Source organism: Miniopterus schreibersii (assembly GCF_964146895.1).
Source record: "Miniopterus schreibersii genome assembly, chromosome: 11".
In the NCBI taxonomy this organism is placed as follows: Eukaryota; Metazoa; Chordata; class Mammalia; order Chiroptera; family Miniopteridae; genus Miniopterus; species Miniopterus schreibersii.
In genome coordinates this window covers 71,883,561-71,903,081 of record NC_138111.1, presented here as the reverse complement: position 1 = coordinate 71,903,081, position 19,521 = coordinate 71,883,561, and the positions used below count along the sequence as shown (strand labels likewise).

General features: G+C 39.0%; 1 protein-coding gene across 7 annotated transcripts in view; it reads right to left on the bottom strand.

Annotated features, from left to right (window-relative positions):
• The window catches only part of MFSD14B (major facilitator superfamily domain containing 14B), a 92,868-nt gene that overhangs the window by 37,058 nt on the left and 36,289 nt on the right, over nucleotides 1-19,521 (bottom strand). For 4 of the 7 annotated variants that reach the window (XM_081151480.1, XM_081151482.1, XM_081151484.1 and 1 more), the window contains 3 exons: nucleotides 19,049-19,111; nucleotides 3,786-3,913; nucleotides 1,274-1,388 (listed from right to left, as the gene is read on the bottom strand). In XM_081151480.1, coding sequence (XP_081007606.1) covers nucleotides 1,274-1,388; nucleotides 3,786-3,913; nucleotides 19,049-19,111 — 306 coding nt within the window. Of the gene's footprint in view, nucleotides 1-1,273; nucleotides 1,389-3,785; nucleotides 3,914-4,344; nucleotides 4,487-19,048; nucleotides 19,112-19,521 lie in introns of all 7 variants that reach the window. The other 3 variants (XM_081151486.1, XM_081151485.1, XM_081151481.1) reach the window with 3 other exon arrangements.

Here is a 19,521-nt window from a genome sequence, read left to right as displayed (position 1 = left end):
TTCTCCCTGGACAGCCTAAAATAAATTTAGATGGGGAGCCTGTACCAGAAAAAGGACCATGACCAAATACTACTTTTTGTATCAGAAAAACTCATCTGCATGGCAGGGCAAACATTTGTTTACCAATCATTTGCTCTTCTCATCTTTCTGCAAATTGTCTTCCTCCCCCTTTGAAGCCCCGGGACCCTATCCCCTTTCTCTTTAGCTCAGGATAACATATAAGCCTCAAATGTCTGACTGTCTTTGAGTTGCTCATGTCTTTGTGGGGCTCTTGTACACATAAAATTAAATTTGTTTTTCTCCTGTTAATCTGCCCTATGTCAATCTAATTATTTGGTCAGTCAAAGAACCTAGAAGGTAAGGACAGGAAAATTTTTCCACTCCAATAACACCCACACGTCCCAATAGGCCCACACACCCTTTTTTCCCCCTGAACCAGTTGAGCAGCTCTCAGATATGTGACACTCTGGCATAAACAGTTTCAGCCTGTCATCGTCTACAGGTCTTTCTTCACCTACATGATCACAATGCCATTATCATGCCTAGGAAAATTAGAAATTATCAATTGTCTAATACTCAATTATCCAAAAAGAAAAGGTATCCTGTAACTTTTGCATTGCTGTCAAAAATTATTTGCTGAGCTCAGCTGGGCATGGCTCAGCAGTTGAGCGTCAACCTGGGATCCAGGCGATCGGGGTTCGATTCCCGGTCAGGGCACATGCCCGGGTTGCGAGCTCGATCAATGACTCTCTCATCATTGATGTTTCTGTCTCTCTCTCCCTCTCCTTTCCTCTCTCTGAAATCAATAAAGATATATTAAAAAACAAAAATTATTTGCTGAATGAGTGTAGTCCTTTTCTGCAGCACTATATCCCAAATAAGTGACTGAGCCACACAACCAGTAATATAACAACAGATTAACATGTCTGAGGTTCTTACACCTCTCCAATTCAAATTAGGTGCACAGAGAATTCTAACCTATTTATTGTTTATGATTGTCAAGAGATCATCTAACAATAAATCAACTTTTAAAAAACTTTGCAACTGACAACTCTGACATTCCTGATAATCTTCTAACCCTAAAATCAGAGAATTAATAGTAATTTCTATCTTGCTATTTTTAACTTTTTTAAGTCTCATTTTTTATTTCAGTTACTTTAGATTTTCTTTTATATGTCAATATATACTACTTATTTTAAATCTCATTTTTCATTGAACTTTTAATAGAATGCTAATTAATTCTCTGGTTAAAAACCAAAATCTATTATCTTACCCATCCATAAGCAGTACTTCGCTCGTGCTCCTGAGTGACATCAGCTACATAGGCAAATATCACAGAGAATGTGACCGAGAAGACTCCAGACACAGAAATCATTGCAAAATGCCACCTATAAAAAGATCATTTCAGTTACCTAGGAGAGAGGTAGTATGGGTATACATTTTTACAACCAGAGTCAAAGATATCATGTAGATTATAAACCCAGAAAAAAATTTATTTATATCACACATGTATAAGATATAAAGGACAACTAATAAAATTATAATCAAGATGGAGAGAAAGAAGTAGAAAAATGCTAATTTTGTTACTGTGCAAAGGGTGTCAGTACATGCAGTTTAAATAAGTTATAGTTTTAAAGGAAGCTAAAAGAGAAATAAAATCTTTCTAAATTTCCTAGCTTTAGTTAAGAAAAGGACATATACAGCCCAGCCGGGCGTGGCTCAGCGGTTGAGCGTCGACCTAGGATCCAGGCGATCAGGGTTCGATTCCCGGTCAGGGCACATGCCTGGATTGCGGGCTGCAGCCGATCAATGACTCTCTCATCATTGATGTTTCTATCTCTCTCTCTCTCTCTCTCCCCCTTCCTCTCTCTGAAATCAATAAAGATATATTTAAAAAAAAAAGAAAAGAAAAGGACATATACAGCAAACGACTTTACAAGAGCTACACAAAAGCAGACAGGGTAACAAAAAATATCAATGTAATTAAGACCAAAATTTTTCATCACATGTATAGATGCTTTAAAAGAATCTAGCTAAAATACTAGCAAACAGAACTTTACAGAACAAAAAGTAGGGTTCATTCCAGATATAATAATGTTTCAATATTAGAAAATACATTAATATAATTCATTATGGTAACAGATCTACAGAGAAAAATCAAATGATCACCATTGATGCAAAAAAGGGATCTAATAAAATCTGACATCCAATCTTGATTTTAATAAAGAAAATCTTTGGATAAAACAGAAATGAGTATTTTTCAATCTAAAAGCTAACATAAAAGCTAGCTTAACACTTACTGACAGAACATTACAAAGCTTTCTTTATGAGGAAGGTAAGTCTGCTGTCACCACCTTTATTCACCATTATTCATTAGTCAATACAAGTGGTGAAAGTAGCATCATGAAAACTGGGAGAGAAGAGGTAAAATCATTTAAAGATCTAGAAAACATTTTTAAGGTATTCAGAGGACATTAAAAAAACAATGTGAACTCATTAGAACAGCATGTCATGCTCCTGGACAGAAAGACAATACCAAGAAGTACTTAAAAACTCTTCATCTGGTAGGAGATTAAATGCACGTCCAGGATGGGCACAAATTTAGGCCATAATGACTACGTTGACATAAAATCTCTATCGAGCCCAGCTGGGCATGGCTCAGCAGCTGTGCATCGAACCTATGATCAAGGAGAACATGATTCAATTCCTGGTGAGGGCACATGCCTGGGTTTCGGGCTCGATCCCAGGTCAGGGGTGTGCAGGAGGTAGCTGATCAATCACAACTCTCTCATCATTGATGTTTCTCTCTCTCTCTCCCCCTCTCCTTTCCTCTCTCTGAAATCAAAAAAGATATATTTAAAAATAAATAAAATCTCTATCAAGTAATAAAATGAGGGAATTTTCAAATGAGTAAATAAAAAAATCGATTAATTGCATTAAAAACCAAAACCCAAAAACCTTCCATTCTAAGGTGTGTCTTTCACATTGCTGAGATTAGCAACAGGAATTTTGGTCAAAACACCATCCTCTGTACTCCAGAAAAATAACCATGTTACAAGCTCAGGTGCGAATTCCAACCCATCTTTGGTAACTAACTAGACTTGTTTACATGCTAAATATTCTCTCCCTATTTATCACAAAAAAATGAGATCAAGTTAAAATTCATATTATGGCCCTGGCTGGGTAGCTCAGTTGGTTAGAGCGTGATCCTGATACGCCAAGGATGTGGGTTTGATCCCTGCACAGGGCACGTGTAAGAAGCAACCAAATAATGCATGAAAAAGTGGAACAACAAATCCATGTTTCTCTCTGTCTCAAAATCAGTAAATAAAAATTGTTTTAAAAGTTTGTATTATGATTTAGAATAGGTTACTGGTCTGACTACATTATGCACAAGTGACCCCTGTCATTTATGACATAAATTATGTTCATATCAGTGCCATAGACCGATGAACTGACAAAAACAGTTACATTTGCAAAGTCAACTGAGCCATACCGGTGTGTGGGATCCTCAGCCCTCTCCCAAGACCCAAATCCTGTAAATGACTTCATGGCAACTACAGCTTTTATTTCTATTTCTTCACCTCATACTATTATGTAATCTCTTCATCTCCCCATTATAATATGGGCAAGATGGCACCTGCCAAAACTGGCTTTCAGTATTACCAAAGAGATCAAATGAAAACACAGGTAAGACTGCTTTGAAATGGTTAAGAAGTGGTCTGCAGATGTATTATTCACACATGACCAAAACAGTCATGATGAAGAAAGGCTGAGCCACTCACCATGGGCTGATCCTCATCAGTGGAATTGGGAAGCAGGTAAAGAAGACAGTGCCGAGGAGAAAGGGCTTCCTCCCCCACACATCAGACATAGCTCCTACGAGTGGGGCACTCAGGAAAGAGAGCAGGCCCTGGAGAAGAAAACAAGCAAAGGTCAGATTTATGATGCAATCCCCTAATTACCTGTAATTCTTATTTTCTAAATGAATTTCTAAACGCTGCAGTTCATTTTGTTGGTCCCCAAACAGAATAATTTGAAACATTAAATACAAACTATCATTAAAAAAATTTCTAACAAAATTTCTAAACACACTGTTAGGGAAGAAAGGGATAAGAGCTTGTTTTCTGGGAAAAACTGGAAAAGTGGCATGAATGTGTGTGTGTGTGTGTGTGTGTGTGTGTGTGTGTGTGTGTGTGTGTGTTGGCCCTTAAGATGAATATACATCAAGCATATGAGAAGAAGCCGGGACTTGATTCATTTTAATAAATATGTACAGCACATCCGTTATGCACAAAGCTGTGAATTAACTGGTGCAATGAAGACACCCAAACAAATACACACCTTCTGCTCTCAAACTGCCTGTAAGCTGACAGGGTAAACAGAACAAGTATGCACACACCCAAGGTCCATAAGACAAGCTCAAGCTCTGTATCTTCCTGTTGGCTCAGGAAGGAGATAATGCAACTTGACAACAGAGTTGAGGCTAAGGAGAAGCAAGAGACAAGACCACACGTAAGCAGAGGAAATAAAGAAACACATTTACTATGTGCCAGTCACTTGCTGGCTGGACACTTCCGTATCAATTTCCTGTTTGACCTCAGGGTCCTCTGAGGTGATCACAGTCCTGATCCTCAGACCCTGCTGGTGCCACAGTCCTCATTTCACATGCTCTGTCTGCACATTACGAACAGATTTCCAATCTCTCTCTTCTGAGCTCCATATTTACAGCCAAATGGACTTCTCTATTAGGACATTTAAGATGCATACTATTCCCTTTACAGCAAGCAGTCCCCCCTTTATCCATGGGGAATACATTCCAAAGATCCCCAGTGGATGCCTGAAACCACGGATAGTACCAAATCCTGTATATGGCATGTTTTTTCCTATACGCACATACCCATGATTAAGTTTAATTTATAAATTAGAAACAGTGAGAGACTAACAATAACTAGTAATAATATATACTGTAATAAAACATGTGAATGTGATCTCTCTTTGTCAAAATATCTTATCCACTGTACAGTGTGGACACTCTGGACAAAGTATGATTTGCGTGCCAGGTGGGATTGTGCGAGATTTCACCATGGTACTCAGAATGGTGTGCAATCTAAACTTATGAACTGTTTACTTCGGCAGTTTTTCATTTAATATTTTCAGACTGCAATTGACCACGGGTAACTGAAACTGAGGAAAGAAGCATCAACCGATAAGGCAGGACAGCTGGAAACCTGACCACTACCCACACTTCCCACCCTAAGAAGCCCTCAGAAGCTTTTCACTTCATCCTTCCACTCCAAGGCTACTGTTTAGAGACAATTCACTCTTAATGATCTCTCTGTACCCATCTTCAGCACTGCTACCTGAGTTACAATAAAACCATCTTCTATCTGGCCCCTGACCCTGGTCCTCCCTCCCTCCAGTATGTTTATCACATATCCCCATGAGCAACGATGAGCTGCTAACCTCAGCTCTCTCACTCCTTAGAAACCCTGCTAAGTTCTCCATTGTGCAGAGTTTAAACTCTTCAGCATGTAGTTATGGTTGGAATAACGTGTCGCTTTTAAATACTAGAGATAAGAACGGCTGGGAGGACCAGGAGAGAGAAGAGTGGGGAATGTTGATAGACAGTGAAGCTGGACGATGAGTGCATGGGTGTTCACTACATTATTTTCTACTTCTGTGTATTTGAGTCTTTATAGTATGTTTTAAAAATTCTTCACCATAGCATATAAATAAAACCATCCAAAATCTGGAACGTAACACACACCCTATCTGTGCAATATGCAATATGCTTTGGTGTTGTGCCCGTGTGCCCTGGCACAGGCCATGCTGGGCCCGCGTGCACTCCCCACGTGGACCCTGTAAACTCCAGGCATTCTCACAGCCGTGGGTGAGGAGCACCTCCTCCTTGATTCTCCTAGCTGCTCAAGCAGAAGTAACCTGGTAATATCTGTTCTACTGTAATTGTAACACTATGAAAATTTACTGGTTATTTGTCTATCCTCTTTGTTGGATTAGAAATTGAGATTAAGGGCACAGGAAAGCTTTTCATTTCAGCTTTGTACTCTTGGGGACTGTCACGGGCCTGGTAAATAAGGGCTTTCTGCTGCCGTCACTTCCTCTGGGACACTGTCATCCTTTTCTTAGTAACCATTTCTCTCATTTCTGCTGATAAATTCATCTTCACTAAGTTCCTTTGGCTGCACATCTAAGAGTCTCTCCAACATGCCCCACTCAGCTGTTCCTTCTGCAACTCCACCGAGGTCTACGGGAATCTCACGTCCAGCACTGCCACCATTTTCACTGCACTTTCAACCTGCCGGCCCATTCCCTCTTTGAGGGCCCACGTCTGTACACTGCCATGTATTTTCATCACTGGGGACAGGTGGCAACACAACGCGTGCTCTGCTGTCTGCGTGTGAACTAAGAGATGTGTCGTAACCAGTCACCAACACACTGAAACGCCCGCACTGGCGACCATTACTCACAGTGCTCCGTGCGGGAGGAGCGAGCAGCCGTTCGTCCTCTGTGCGGTTCTGCGCAGCTGACAGCATGGTACCAGAAGCTTAAATAGTGCTGTCGGGGGAACTGGTGTGACTCACGTCAAAGTTCCTCTCTCTCTGCCTCTCCCTCCCTCCCTCTCTCTCTGTCCCCCCACCCCTTCCACTCTCTCAGAAAAAAGCCATGAAGGAAATATCCTCGAGTGAGGATTAAAAAAAAATTACGGCATAAACAAAAATAATCTGCAACAACAAAACCATACAAGGCGCGGGGGTAAAGGCCTGAGCCAGCAAAGGAAGATGAACGTGAGATGGACTCAAAAGAAAAAAAATACCGTAGCTATGCACCTTAATTTTATAAAACTAATGGTAGCTAAACACAAAACTCCCCAAACCAGGACACACAGCTTAAAAAAGAGGGAACAGAAGAACAAAGTATGGAATACCACGAAAAAATAATGACAGCCAGAAGCACAGGGGAAGGAACTGATGGAGGCACTGAGCTACCAGGAGACAAACGATAAAGTGGCTGCAGGGAATCCTCACACATCAGTAACTACTCTAAACGTATATGGTCTGAATTCATGAATAAAGAGGCACAGAGTAGCACAGTGGATTAAAAATCAAAATCCAAACATAAGATTCCAAGATGGTGGCAGATTAAGTAGAAGCTACACTGACATTCTCCCGGGACCAAACTGGAATGACAACTAAAATACAGAAAAACCATCCTGAATAACCTACTGAAGACGAGCTGGAAAGAACCCTCATAACCCAGGACCTAAAGTGGAGACCACACAGAGACTGGTAGGAAGTGCAGAGGCGAGAGGACTGGCTGGGCTCCCACAGGCAGCAGCTGAAGGTCTGGAGGGAGATCTCAGCTGTGGGGGTTCCCACTGAGAACTCTGGGGTCTAAACCCCAGGCTGGGCTCCCCAGCCCAGAGCACCAGAACTGAGAAAGGTGCCCACATAACATCTGCCTGTGAAAAGCAGCTGGGTTTCTGTCTCCTAGGGAGAGGTGGCTGGAAATGCAGGCCCCCTCATAAAGAGTCAACACACAAAGTTTCATGTGCAACCACTTACCTTGGGCTCCAGCAGAGAGAGGGCAGAGTGGACTGGAGCTATGTGAGGAGAATCACGTTTGGGGGCTCTGAGGATAAAGCTAGGATTCCTGTGATAAGTCATCCCCCCCTACTCCACAGGACATATTTCTCAGGCAGAACTTTAACACCCAGGGAGCTTTTGCTGGGGGAGAGGGGAAGCAATTGCCCCACATATTAAAAACCTCTCTCCCCACCCTGTGGAGTTTACACTTTACTATGATCTACAAGCTGATGCCATTAAGAGACTTAGAATTATAGGCAGCCTGCAGGCAAAGGCGGATGTCTGGGTGCTTTGTCTTTGCCTGATCTGCTTCTGGACCCGGGCTTGGAAAAACAGACCAAGGTGTGTATGTTGGTGCTTTCAAAACACACCCAGCACCAGCCGAGGGAGCCACAAGCTATGCAAGGTTGATAGCCAAACAGGGTACTCAATGCCAGTCACAAATAACGTCTGACATTGGCCTGCACCAGAGGCCATCCAAAAAGACTGGGAATCCTAGCTGATCTACCTAATACACAGAAACAAACCCAAACAGGCAGCCAAAATGGGGAGACAAAAAACCCCCTGTCCGGCAGGGTGTGGCTCAGTGGTTGAGCATCGACCTAGGATCCAGGAGATCGTGGTTTGATTCCTGGTCAGGGCACATGTCCAGCTTGTGGGCTCAATCCCCAGTTGGGGGCATGCAGGAGGCAGACGACCAATCACAACTCTCTCATCACTGATGTTTCTATCGCTCTCTCTCCCTCTCCCTTCCTCTCTCTGAAATCAATAAAGATATATTTTAAAAAACAAACAAGCAAAAAAAACCCCCAAAACCACACACAAAAACCAAGCCCCAAATGAAAAAACAAGAGATGTCTCCATAAGAAGAGATAAATGAAATGGAGATAAGCAATCTATCAGACATAGAGTTCGAAATACTGATTGTAAGGATGCTCAACAGCATGAGAGAAGATATGGAAACTATGAAGGAAATTAAGAAAAACATAGTAGAAATAAAAAATACATTGGAAGGAATAAACAACACAAGCTGAAGATCGGATCAGCAAATGAGAAGACGGGGTAGAAAACAAACAATCAATCAGAGAGAGAGAAACATAGGCATAAAGAATTAAAATGGCAATAGCTAAGTACATATCAATAATAACCTTAAATGTAAATGGATTAAATGCTCCAGTCAAAAGACATAGGGTAGCTGAATGGATAAGAAAAATGACCAAAATATATGCTGTGTACAAGAGACCCACCTCAGAACAAAAGACTCACACAGGATGAGAGTGAAGGGAAGGAAAAAATTTATCCATGCAAATGGAAATTAAAAAAAGCTGGGGTAGCAAGTCATAACAACAGAGACAAAATAGTCTTCAAAATAAGGACCGTAACAAGACAATAAAGGTCACTACTAATACTAAAGGGATCCATCCAAAAAGAGGCTATAACCCTGGTAAACATATATGCACCCAATATAGGAGCACCTACATTTATAAAAAACTTCTGGATGACACTAAGGCAGAGACTGACAGCAATCCAGTCATAGCAGGGGATTTTAACACCCCCCTGACTCCACTGGATAGATCTTCCAGACAAAAAAATCAACAAGGAAACAATGACCCTAAATGACACACTAGATCATATGGATTTAACATTTACAGAACATTTCACCCCAAAGCTGCAGAATATACATTCTTCTCAAGTGCACATGGGACATTCTCAAAGACAGGCTACATGTTAGGACACAAAACAAGTCTTTACAAGTTCAAGAACACTTAAATCATATCAAGCATCTTCTCATATCACAATGGTATGAAATTAGAAATCAACTACAACAGAAACAATCAAAAAAATTCAAACATATGGAGTCTTTAGAAAAAGCATGTTATTAAACAATGAATGGGTTACCAAGGACATTAAGGAAGAAGTTAAAACCTTCCTGGAAACAAATGAAAATGAACACACAACAACCCCAAATCTATGGTACACAGCAAAAGCAGTCCTGAGAAGGAAGTTCATAGCACTACAGGCTGACGTTGAAAAATAAGAAAAACTGTTAATAAACTAACCCTAAACTTAAAGACTTAGAAAGAGAACAAGAAAATTCCAGGCATATGAAGAGATATTTGAAAAAATGATCAGTCACTAATCACCAGAGAGATGCAAATTAAAACAATGAGGTATCACCACACATTTACCAGAATGGCTGCCATCAATAAATCAACAAACAACAAGTGCTGGCGAGGATGTGAAAAGGGAACCCTAGTACACTGCTGGTGGGAATGCAGACTGGTGCAGCCACTGTGGAAAACAGTATGGTTTGTTCAAAAAATTAAATATGGACCCAGTCATCCCACTTCTAGGACTATATCCTAAGAATCCTGAAACATCAATCAAAATGAACTTATGCACTCCTATGTTCATAGCAGCGCAGTTTACAATAGCTAAGATCTGGAAGCAGCCCAAGTGCCCATCAGTAGATGAGTGGGTAAAAAAGCTGTGGGACATTCACACCATGGAATAGTACGCAGCTGTAAAAAAGAAGGATCTATTAACTTTTGAGACAGCATGGAGGGACCTGGAGAGTATTATGCTACGTGAAAATAAGCCAGACAAAGGCAAATATCACATGATCTTACTCATATGTGGAATATAATGAACAAAATAAACTGATGAACAAAATAGATTCAGAGGCACAGAAGCATGGAACAGACTGATGAATCTCGAAGGGAAGGTGGGAGTGGGGGAGTGAGTGGGGGAAGACTAATAAAAGAACTTTTATTCATATATGCATAGCCCATGGGCACAGACAATAGTGTGGTGAAGGCCTGAGGGGATCAATGGGGAAAAAACAGTACATCTGTAATACTTTTTTTAAAAATATATCTTTATTGATTTCAGAGAGAGGAAGGGAGAGGGAGAGAGAGAGAAACATCAATGATGAGAGAGCCATTGATCGGCTGCCCCCGACTGGAGACTGATCCCGCAACCCAGGCATGTGCCCTGACCAGGAATCGAACCCCGATCTCCCGGATCCTAAGTCGACGCTCAACCACTGAGCCACGCCCGGCCAGGAAACTTTTTAATAATAAAGATTTTAAAAAAACACCTATCCATATACTGCCTACAAGAAACACATCTAAGCTGCAAAGACAAAGATAGATTCAAAGTAAAAGGGTGGAAAATCATTCTCCAAGCAAATAACATCCACCGAAAAGCAGGTATAGCTATACTTATATCTTACAAAACAGACTTCAAGACAACAAAGATAAAAGGGACACTACATCAAGAAAACATAACACTTCTTAATACATATGCACCCAATCAGGGAGCATTGAAATAGATAAAGCAACTACTCACAGAACTAAAGGGAGAAACAGATCAAAACACAATCGCCCTAGCAGGTCTTGCTCAGTGGTGAGAGTGTCAGCCTGTGGACTGAAGGGTCCCAGCACATACCGTGGTTGCAGGCTTGTTCCCCGGCCCTGGTTGGGGTGAGTGCAGGAGGCAACCAATCGATGTGTCTCTCTCACATCGATGTTTCCCTCTGTCCCTCTCCCTTCTACTCTCTCTGAAAAGCAATGGAAAAAATATCCTCAGGTGAGAATTAAAAAACAAAAACACAATCACAGTTGGGAACCTCAATACTGCACTGGCAGCAGCTTCTAGACAGATCAACCAAACAAAATCAATGAAGAAATGTCTGCCTTAAATGAATCGCTAGACCAAATGGACATAACTGACATTTACAGAGCCTTTCATCCCAGAACATCAGTTTATACACTCTTCCAGTGCACATGCAACATTCTCAAGGAGAGGCCATATGCTGGGTCACAGAACTACCACCAATGAATTCAAGAAGATGAAATTATACCAAGCATAATCTCTGACCTCAATGCCATGAAATTAGAAATCACCTGCAAAAAGGAAGTAAAGAAACCCACAAATACATGCAGATTAAACAACATACTAGTAAAATATGACTGGGTCAAAGAAGAAATAAAAGATGAGATCAAAAGAGTCAGAGAGGTGCCTGGCTGGCGTGGCTCAGTGGTTGAGCATCAACCTAGGATCCAGGAGATCAAGGTTGATTCCTGGTCAGGGCACATGCCCAAGTTGTGGGCTCAGTCACCAGGGGGAGCGTGCAGGAGGCAGCTGATCATTGACTCTCATCATTAATGTTTCTCTCTCTCCCTCCCTCTCCCTTCCTCTCTCTGAAACCAATAAAGATATATTTTTAAAAAAAAGATATATAGAGGCAAATGAGAATGACAATACAACATACCAAAACTTCTGGGATGCAGCAAAAGCAGTAATAAGACGGAAGCTTATATCATTATATCATTTATATCATTATATCTCAAGAAACAAGGGAAACCCCAAGTAAACAACCCAACATCACATCAAAAAGAACTAGAAAAAGAAGAAAAGCAGCTCAAAGTCAGCAGAAGAAAGGAAATTCTAAAAATTAGATATTAATACAACAAATAGCTTTAAAATTTTTTTTAAATAAAATTGACAAACCCCTGGCTACACTCCCTAAGGAAAGAAGGAAAAAGACCCATATAGGCAAAATCAGAAATGAGAGCGAAGTCACCACACACATCACAGATAGACAAAGGATCATGCTAGAATATTATGAAAGACTATATGTCACCAAATTCAATAACCTAGAAGAAATGGATAAGTTCCTAGAAATATATAACTGTCCTAGACTAAATCATGAAGAACTGGAAAAATCTAAATAGACCAACCAGCAGCAAGGAAATGGAAACAACCATCAAAAACCTCCCAAAAAATAAAGTCCAGGACCCAACGGCTTCACCAGTGAATTCTACCAAAGGTTCAAAGAAGAGTTAAAACCAATCCTCCTCAAACTCTTCCAAGAAATTGAAGAGGCAAAACTTCCTAACACATTTTATGAGTCCAATACCCTGATACCAAAACCTGGCGAGGATAACACACAAAAAAGAAAGCTACAGACCAATATCTCTGATACAGATGCAAAATTCCTCAACAAAATACTAGCAAATCGAATATAGCAGTACATTAAAAATAATACATCACGATCAAGTGGGGCTCATCCCAGGGGCGCAAGGGTGGTTCAACATGTGTAAATCAATCAGTGTAACACACCACATTAACAAAAGAAAGGATATGACATAGATTTTCTAAACCTGTAAAATAAGTATTTTTTATGGTAATAACTTTAAAAGATATCAATTAAATATAAAAGTTTTAATACTAAATATTTTATCTAGACTATAGAATTTTCCTTAATTTATGTAAGTATTTAATTTTTTTAGGCCAATAAAAGATTACAGCCTAGTAATGCCATTCAGAGACCACACATAATATACAGATGAATATGTATTATAAGAAGACCATACATATAAAGACCATATATATATATACATATATATATATTAAAAATTTGAGAATTAATTTTTTCTATTCTCTTAAAAATGCACTTCCACATTTTATATTTTCTATTAAAATTATATATTAGCTTAATTAGAATTTCTAACTTTTAGGAACGCTAATTTTTTTTGTTTTATTTAAAGTATTACAGATGTCCCTTTTCTCCCCAATGACCCGTTCCACCCCATTCCCTCCCCCTCCCCAGTCCCTCTCCCCACCATTGTCCATGTCCTTGGGTTGTGCATATATGCATATAAATTCTTTGGTTACTCTCTCCCTCTCCACCCACCTTCCCTCCTCCAACCCTCCGACATTTGTCAGTCTGATCTATGATTCCATGTCATTGAATCTATTCTGTTCATCCGTTTATTAAGTTCTTTAGATTCCACATATAAGAGAAATCATGTGATATTTGTCTTTCGCTGCCTGGCTTATTTCACTCAGCATAATATTCCCCAGGTCCCTCCATACTGTCCCTAAGAGTACGAGATCCTCCTTCTTTACAGCTGCATAGTATTCCATGGTGTGAATGTCCCACAGCTTTTTATCCACTCATCTACTGATGGCACTTGGGCTGTTTCCAGATCTTAGCTATTGTAAACTGCGCTGCTATGGACATAGGAGTGCATATATTCTTTATGATTAGTCAGAAATGCTAATTTTTAATGATAACCAAAAAAGTAAGCAATCAGTATTCCCTAGATTGACTTTTATGAACACATTTCATAACCTTTAGAAATACAGGTTTTTCTATTGGCAAATACACTTTCTAGAAATACAACTTTAACAAAGCATTAGACATTTACTAAGAGTTCCAAGTCCATTCCACAGCCTCTTTGTAATGAAAGTCAAAAGCAGGTGAAACTAAGACTTTTTTAGCAATCAATGTTTTAGTATTTAAGTTACTTAAAAATATCTAGATACTTAATCTTTATCAATTTTACTAACTTAGAAAGGAATAGTTTAAATAAGTTAAACTGATTTGATTTTTTTGGCCAATTAACAGGTCTGAATTAGCAACTAGGCTTGTTGGGTAGATTTTATTTAGGTAAGTAAGAACCTTCCATTACATTTACCATGGAAGTTATTATATATCCAGTTTGGTAACATTCCAGTTTATTCTTTAAAGACTGACTTATAAACCAAATTAAGTCAGCATTATTAAGGAGTTTCCTACAAATTGCAGAATGCAACTGTGGATGTCTTTATTCTGTAAAGAAAGTAGCAAAGTTGTTGGGTTAAAACTGTTATACTGAGTTTAAGTGAAATTAGGTGTAGAAGGCAAGAGCCAGTCAGCTAACAGAAGTGTTGAATATGAGAAGAATTTAGTGGAGATTTAACAGAATGAGGAACATGAACAAAAGAGAGTCCTTAACTTTGTTGTTGTTGTTTGTATAACACGTCTGTAGCAGAACTGGCTGTCGTGTACAGAGGGAGCCTTTTGGCTATTGACTTTAGTGGTTGACTATAACAGCCTGTAAGTCTATGATGATTTATATTTTTGAGTTAAAATTTTTATAATTAAGGTGTCCAAAGGTGGAAGTTTTAAATAATTTTTTACAGATTTTATATCTTGTTTTCCTTCTGGGTCGCACTGAATTGGATCAGTTTAATTTGATTTTAATAAGACACAGAGGCTGGGCTATTAATTAAAAATTTGGAACCCAACTGTGACAATATTCAGTCAAAGTAGGAATCCTCTATGCTAGTTTGCTACGGCTTTCCTTGGTAGAGGAAAAGATGGGGTTTATCTGAGTTTTTTTAGGGTTCATTAGTAGCCCATCTTTAGATATTAGATAACCAAAGTATATTACCTGGGATAAATAGTCAAAGCTTGATCTCTGATATTCAGGTCCTTTTATATTCAGGTCCTGTAATATGTTTCTTTTGGAGGTCTAGTAATTTTTTAGAGTATAAAATTAAATCACCTACATATTGGATTAAAGTGAAATTTTTAGGAAATTCAATATTATTTAAATCAGCTTTTAGTATCTAAGACAACAGGTGGGACTTTTTGTATATTCTGGGGTATTCTAAGTAAATCTGTAGTAATCTTCCCAGGTGAAAGCAAAGAGGTATTGACTGTCTATTAGAATGCTGAAAAAAGCATTATTTAAATTTATTACTGAAAAATATTGGCAGCATACAGGAATGGCTGGCTGATAAGGTAAGTGGATTTGGAACTGCAGAATGTCTGGGAATAACAAGCTTATTTATAGTTCTGAGATTTTGTATAAATTTCCTTTCTTTCTTCCTGGAAGGATGGGAGAATTATAGGGGCTTATACATAGAATTATAAGCCCCCTGTTTTTTACAGTAATTTTATTTTTTTCTAAACTATTAATAAGAAGGGGAAATGCCTGCTCATAATCCTGAGAGCAGCCCTATGCTTGTTTTTTTGTGTGTGTTTTTTAGTTCCATTTCAGCTATTTATAATCCTTAAGGTGAACAGACTTTTCTACAGGAGTTTTTTTGTGAATCTTATTAGTAATTCCGTTGCTTTTGTCTCCAGAAGTGAGTAGGTATATTAATTGGAATAGGTTAGAATAGTTTAGATTATATGTTTTAATAGTTAAGTTGCTTTGAGAGTTCATCAGGGTCCCATGGAAAATAATTTATCTGTGCTTCTCTGCGCAGCTTCTAATATTCAAATTAAGAGACGCTTTCCATTTATTTATCCAGCTTAATTTTAGAGCTGGCATTTTTCTTCCTTTTTTTACATGCAAAAAATTAATTTAGGCACCCAAAGACAACTGTATTTTGGCCATTTGAAGTTGATATTTTCTAGTTAAGTCTTCCCATTTTTGTAAAGCACTTGTAAGTAAAAGGCTTTTTTATCAGGAGTATTAATGAGGGCCACAGCGGGGGAGTTTCACGCCTTGGAGGAACAATTTTTCATGTTAATTTTAGCTTTGTATTTTTTTTATATTTGTCAAGTCTGAGTAAATCTTTTAGAGATGTTAAGTAGTGTGTTGGGGTTGAGTTCTACAAGGCTTTCACCCCTCTAGCTGTTCAACCCTCTTAAGTGCCTCGGTTTCTCAAACAACTGTGAGGACTCGGAGTGTTAGGTGACTAACCATTATGTGCATGTCCCAGGATGAGTCAACTGTTTAATTATAGCTGAGTTGGAATTTCGCTGTGGAGCTTCTGCATGTCATGAGGAATGACCTCCACAAAGACTTTTAGTTGCCTATTAACACCAAAGATTCAGCTGGTGGGAGGATGTGTCCCTTGTCTTTGGAACTGAACAAGTTCAGCTCTCATTTATACAGCAAAGGTTTTTGTTCAGACTCTCAGAAAGCAATCCAACTGAGAAGCCAAAGTAAACACCAGCCACCCATTTTTTTCTCCTGTCTCATCTTAGCCTGGGTTCTATTAACCCTTAACTTTAGTTTTATTTTGAGGATTTAAAAATAGAGCTTAAAGTCAGAGCCTCTACCACAAGCAATGGAAAGTCCTGGATTCAAGAGACATTCACCCAAGTTCACCCAATGTGGGAGGAGCAGGCAGGCTCAATGGGCCCAGGTCCCACTCCGCAGGGTGGTCCTGGGTGGGCTTCTTTGGAATCCTGCTGACTACTCTAAGTAAATGTCAATGTAAGAAACATTCAAACCTGTGAAGAATTTTTGTGACTTTAGATGAGCCAAACTGTTGACAATGGCCAAGAAGCAAAATTTCAATGGACTGAGATAATGCTCCAGAGAATGGCATTTTGCAACTTATTTTATATATTACAATCAGAAGAGAAGGGGTAAGTGGGCTATCTGAAATCCACTGGTGATGGATTAGGGAGGCAGGAGAAAGTACAGCAGGGAAACCTCTGGGATTGGATAAAAAATAAAACGATAGACACATATTTCTTTTATACAGGTGGGTATAGGATAGCTAACAGTCAGCAATTAACTCAATAACAATGAGAGGATTTGTGGTCTCCCTCTGGTGCAGCGCCTATGCCTCGAGGGTCTGGAAAAATGAAATTACTTAGGCATCCCAAAGGTATGCTATCATAGATGCAAAAAAGCCAACAGACAGGCTTAATTAAGGTAAAGTAACTTTTGTCAGGGAAGATTCTAGCCTAGGACATGACTACTTGTCATAAACTGCTTTCAGTAAATTTTACTTTCAGACCATCCTTTAGGTCTCTGAGTTCCCAAGGCCTCCACGCAGGCCTCCCCGAGGCTGTCCTGTTTTTTCAGCCACAGCAATCTGAAGCCATATTCGTTCCACTGTGCTCACATGCATATTAAGAGACCTTAATACAGCTATGCTTTGCTGTAGGATTCTATCATTAGGCCCCCGCCTCTGAAGCAATAACTATTGAAGTATACAAGTTGAAGTTCAACAGTTACTGGAAATGAGTAAGTCTGTCAAAGCACTTGAATCAAACAAAAAACCTTCTGTTTTACGTTTGTTTTTTTAGAATAACATCATGAATGTCTCTAAGTGAACATGTAGTATGCTAACTCAACTTCAAGGTGTAACACAGTTGGTTTTATTTTGCAGAATGAGACTAAAACACATTTTATTAACCAGTCCACAAGACAAAAGATCTATGGATTAACTTCTCCAAGACTCTACTGTAAGGATAAACTTACCTTATGGTTTTTATCAATGCTCTCTCTCTCATGCATTTAGTTTTTCTTTTTAACTACACTGGTGCTTAAACAGCCACATGGAGATTCTTGATAATATTCCTTTGTCTTCAATGAGTATTAAAAATTTCTTGTTTCAACTTTTAAACTGCCTTGTTTTACTTATGTTTTCATAAACATTCTGAAATTATTTTTGAAAACAGGCAAATAATAAAATAGTATTAATTACAATTGATGCTGTTCAAAGCTGGGAATTCAACAAATTCTTATGGCTGAATTCAGGAAATTATTAGGGCATAACTTCAGCACAAAGTAAAATTATGCACAAATTTATATGATCTAAGCTAGCAGGGCAAATTACATGCTATACTCATATATTTGACTATAAAGTGGAACTGGGATAAAACGTTGTATTTTACTATTTTATTTAAAATTAGGGATAGGGCTAATTAAGTTAAGAGGTTGAGAACTCATAAAGTCAGGGCCAGGACCTGGAGATTATTATTAAGCTAAGCGAAATAAGCCAATTAGAGAAAGAAAAATATCACATGATCTCACTTATTTGTGGAATCTAATGAACAAAATTAACTGACGAACAAAATAGGTCCAGAGCCATGGACACATGGAACAGACTGACGGATCTCAGAGGAAGAGGGCTGGGGGAGATGGGAAGAGATGAACCAAAGAACATATATGCAGAGCCCAGGGACACAGACAGTAGCATGGGGAAGGCCTGGGTGAGCAGGGGCTGGGTGGAGAACGGGGGAAAATGGAGGACATCTGTAATGCTGCCAACAATTACTTTTTTATTGTTTTTATTTTTTAATCCTCACCCGAGGATATTTTTTCCACTGCTTTTTCAGAGAGTGGAAGGGAGAAAGAGAGAGAGAGACGCATTGCCTTCCACATGCGCCCGACCGGGGCTGGGGCTGGAGCCTGCAACCGAGGTACCTGCCCCTGGCCGGAATCAAACCCGGGACCCTTCAGTCCGCAGGCCGATGCTCTAGCCACTGAGCCAAACTGGCCAGGGTGATACTGTCAACAATTAAGAAAAAAAAGAGTTGTGGCTAAACTATCAGCCTTGCCAAAAGTCTATATACTAAATCTTGATGCTTTCTTCTTCCTTGATCTAAAAGTAGTTTTCAGTTTTATTCTGTTGATAGGTAGAGAAATCAAAAGTCCACAAAATTAAACCCTTTATAAACTGCAGTGTACATGTTAATAAAAACAAAGTATTTCTTTTACCAGTAAATCATTTTATGTCTTACTAATTTGGATTATATTTTACTTTGACTTTGATAATCCAGCTAAAAATTTAAAATTAGGTCTCCAAAACAAATAGTAATTGCTTTCCTAAATCCCATTTAAACTTTCATAGTTAAACTACTAAGGATTCTCGGCTTCACTCACAATGAACCATACAAAAATTATTCTTACCTTTACACCCTGAATGAGACCATTCATGAGGAATATGTGTTGGGGAAATGTTTCATGTAGAACCTACAAAAGGCAAACAAACATCAAAACAAATTCAAAAGCAAATTAAAGGGAAAGATTTCTGCTTCTGTTAATGGCAAGCTAGGTGAGTTGGATGGAACCATGTAATGAAAAAACTTTAAGCATAGATGAAATATGAAAAATATCTAAAAGTATGAAAAGTTAACAAGACAATGAGGCAGAAACCTAAATAAAGCCAGAACCTAAAAAGGCACTCCAGTCACTTGACTGATCATACCTCAACGTAATAAAAGCCATATATGAAAAACTTACAGGCAGTATCATACTCGCCAAAACTAAAACCATTTCCTTTAAAATCAGTTTAAGACTGGGATGTCCACTTTCACCACTCTTATGCAACATAGTACTGGGAGTCCTAGCCACAGTGATCAGACAGGAAGAAATAAAAGGCA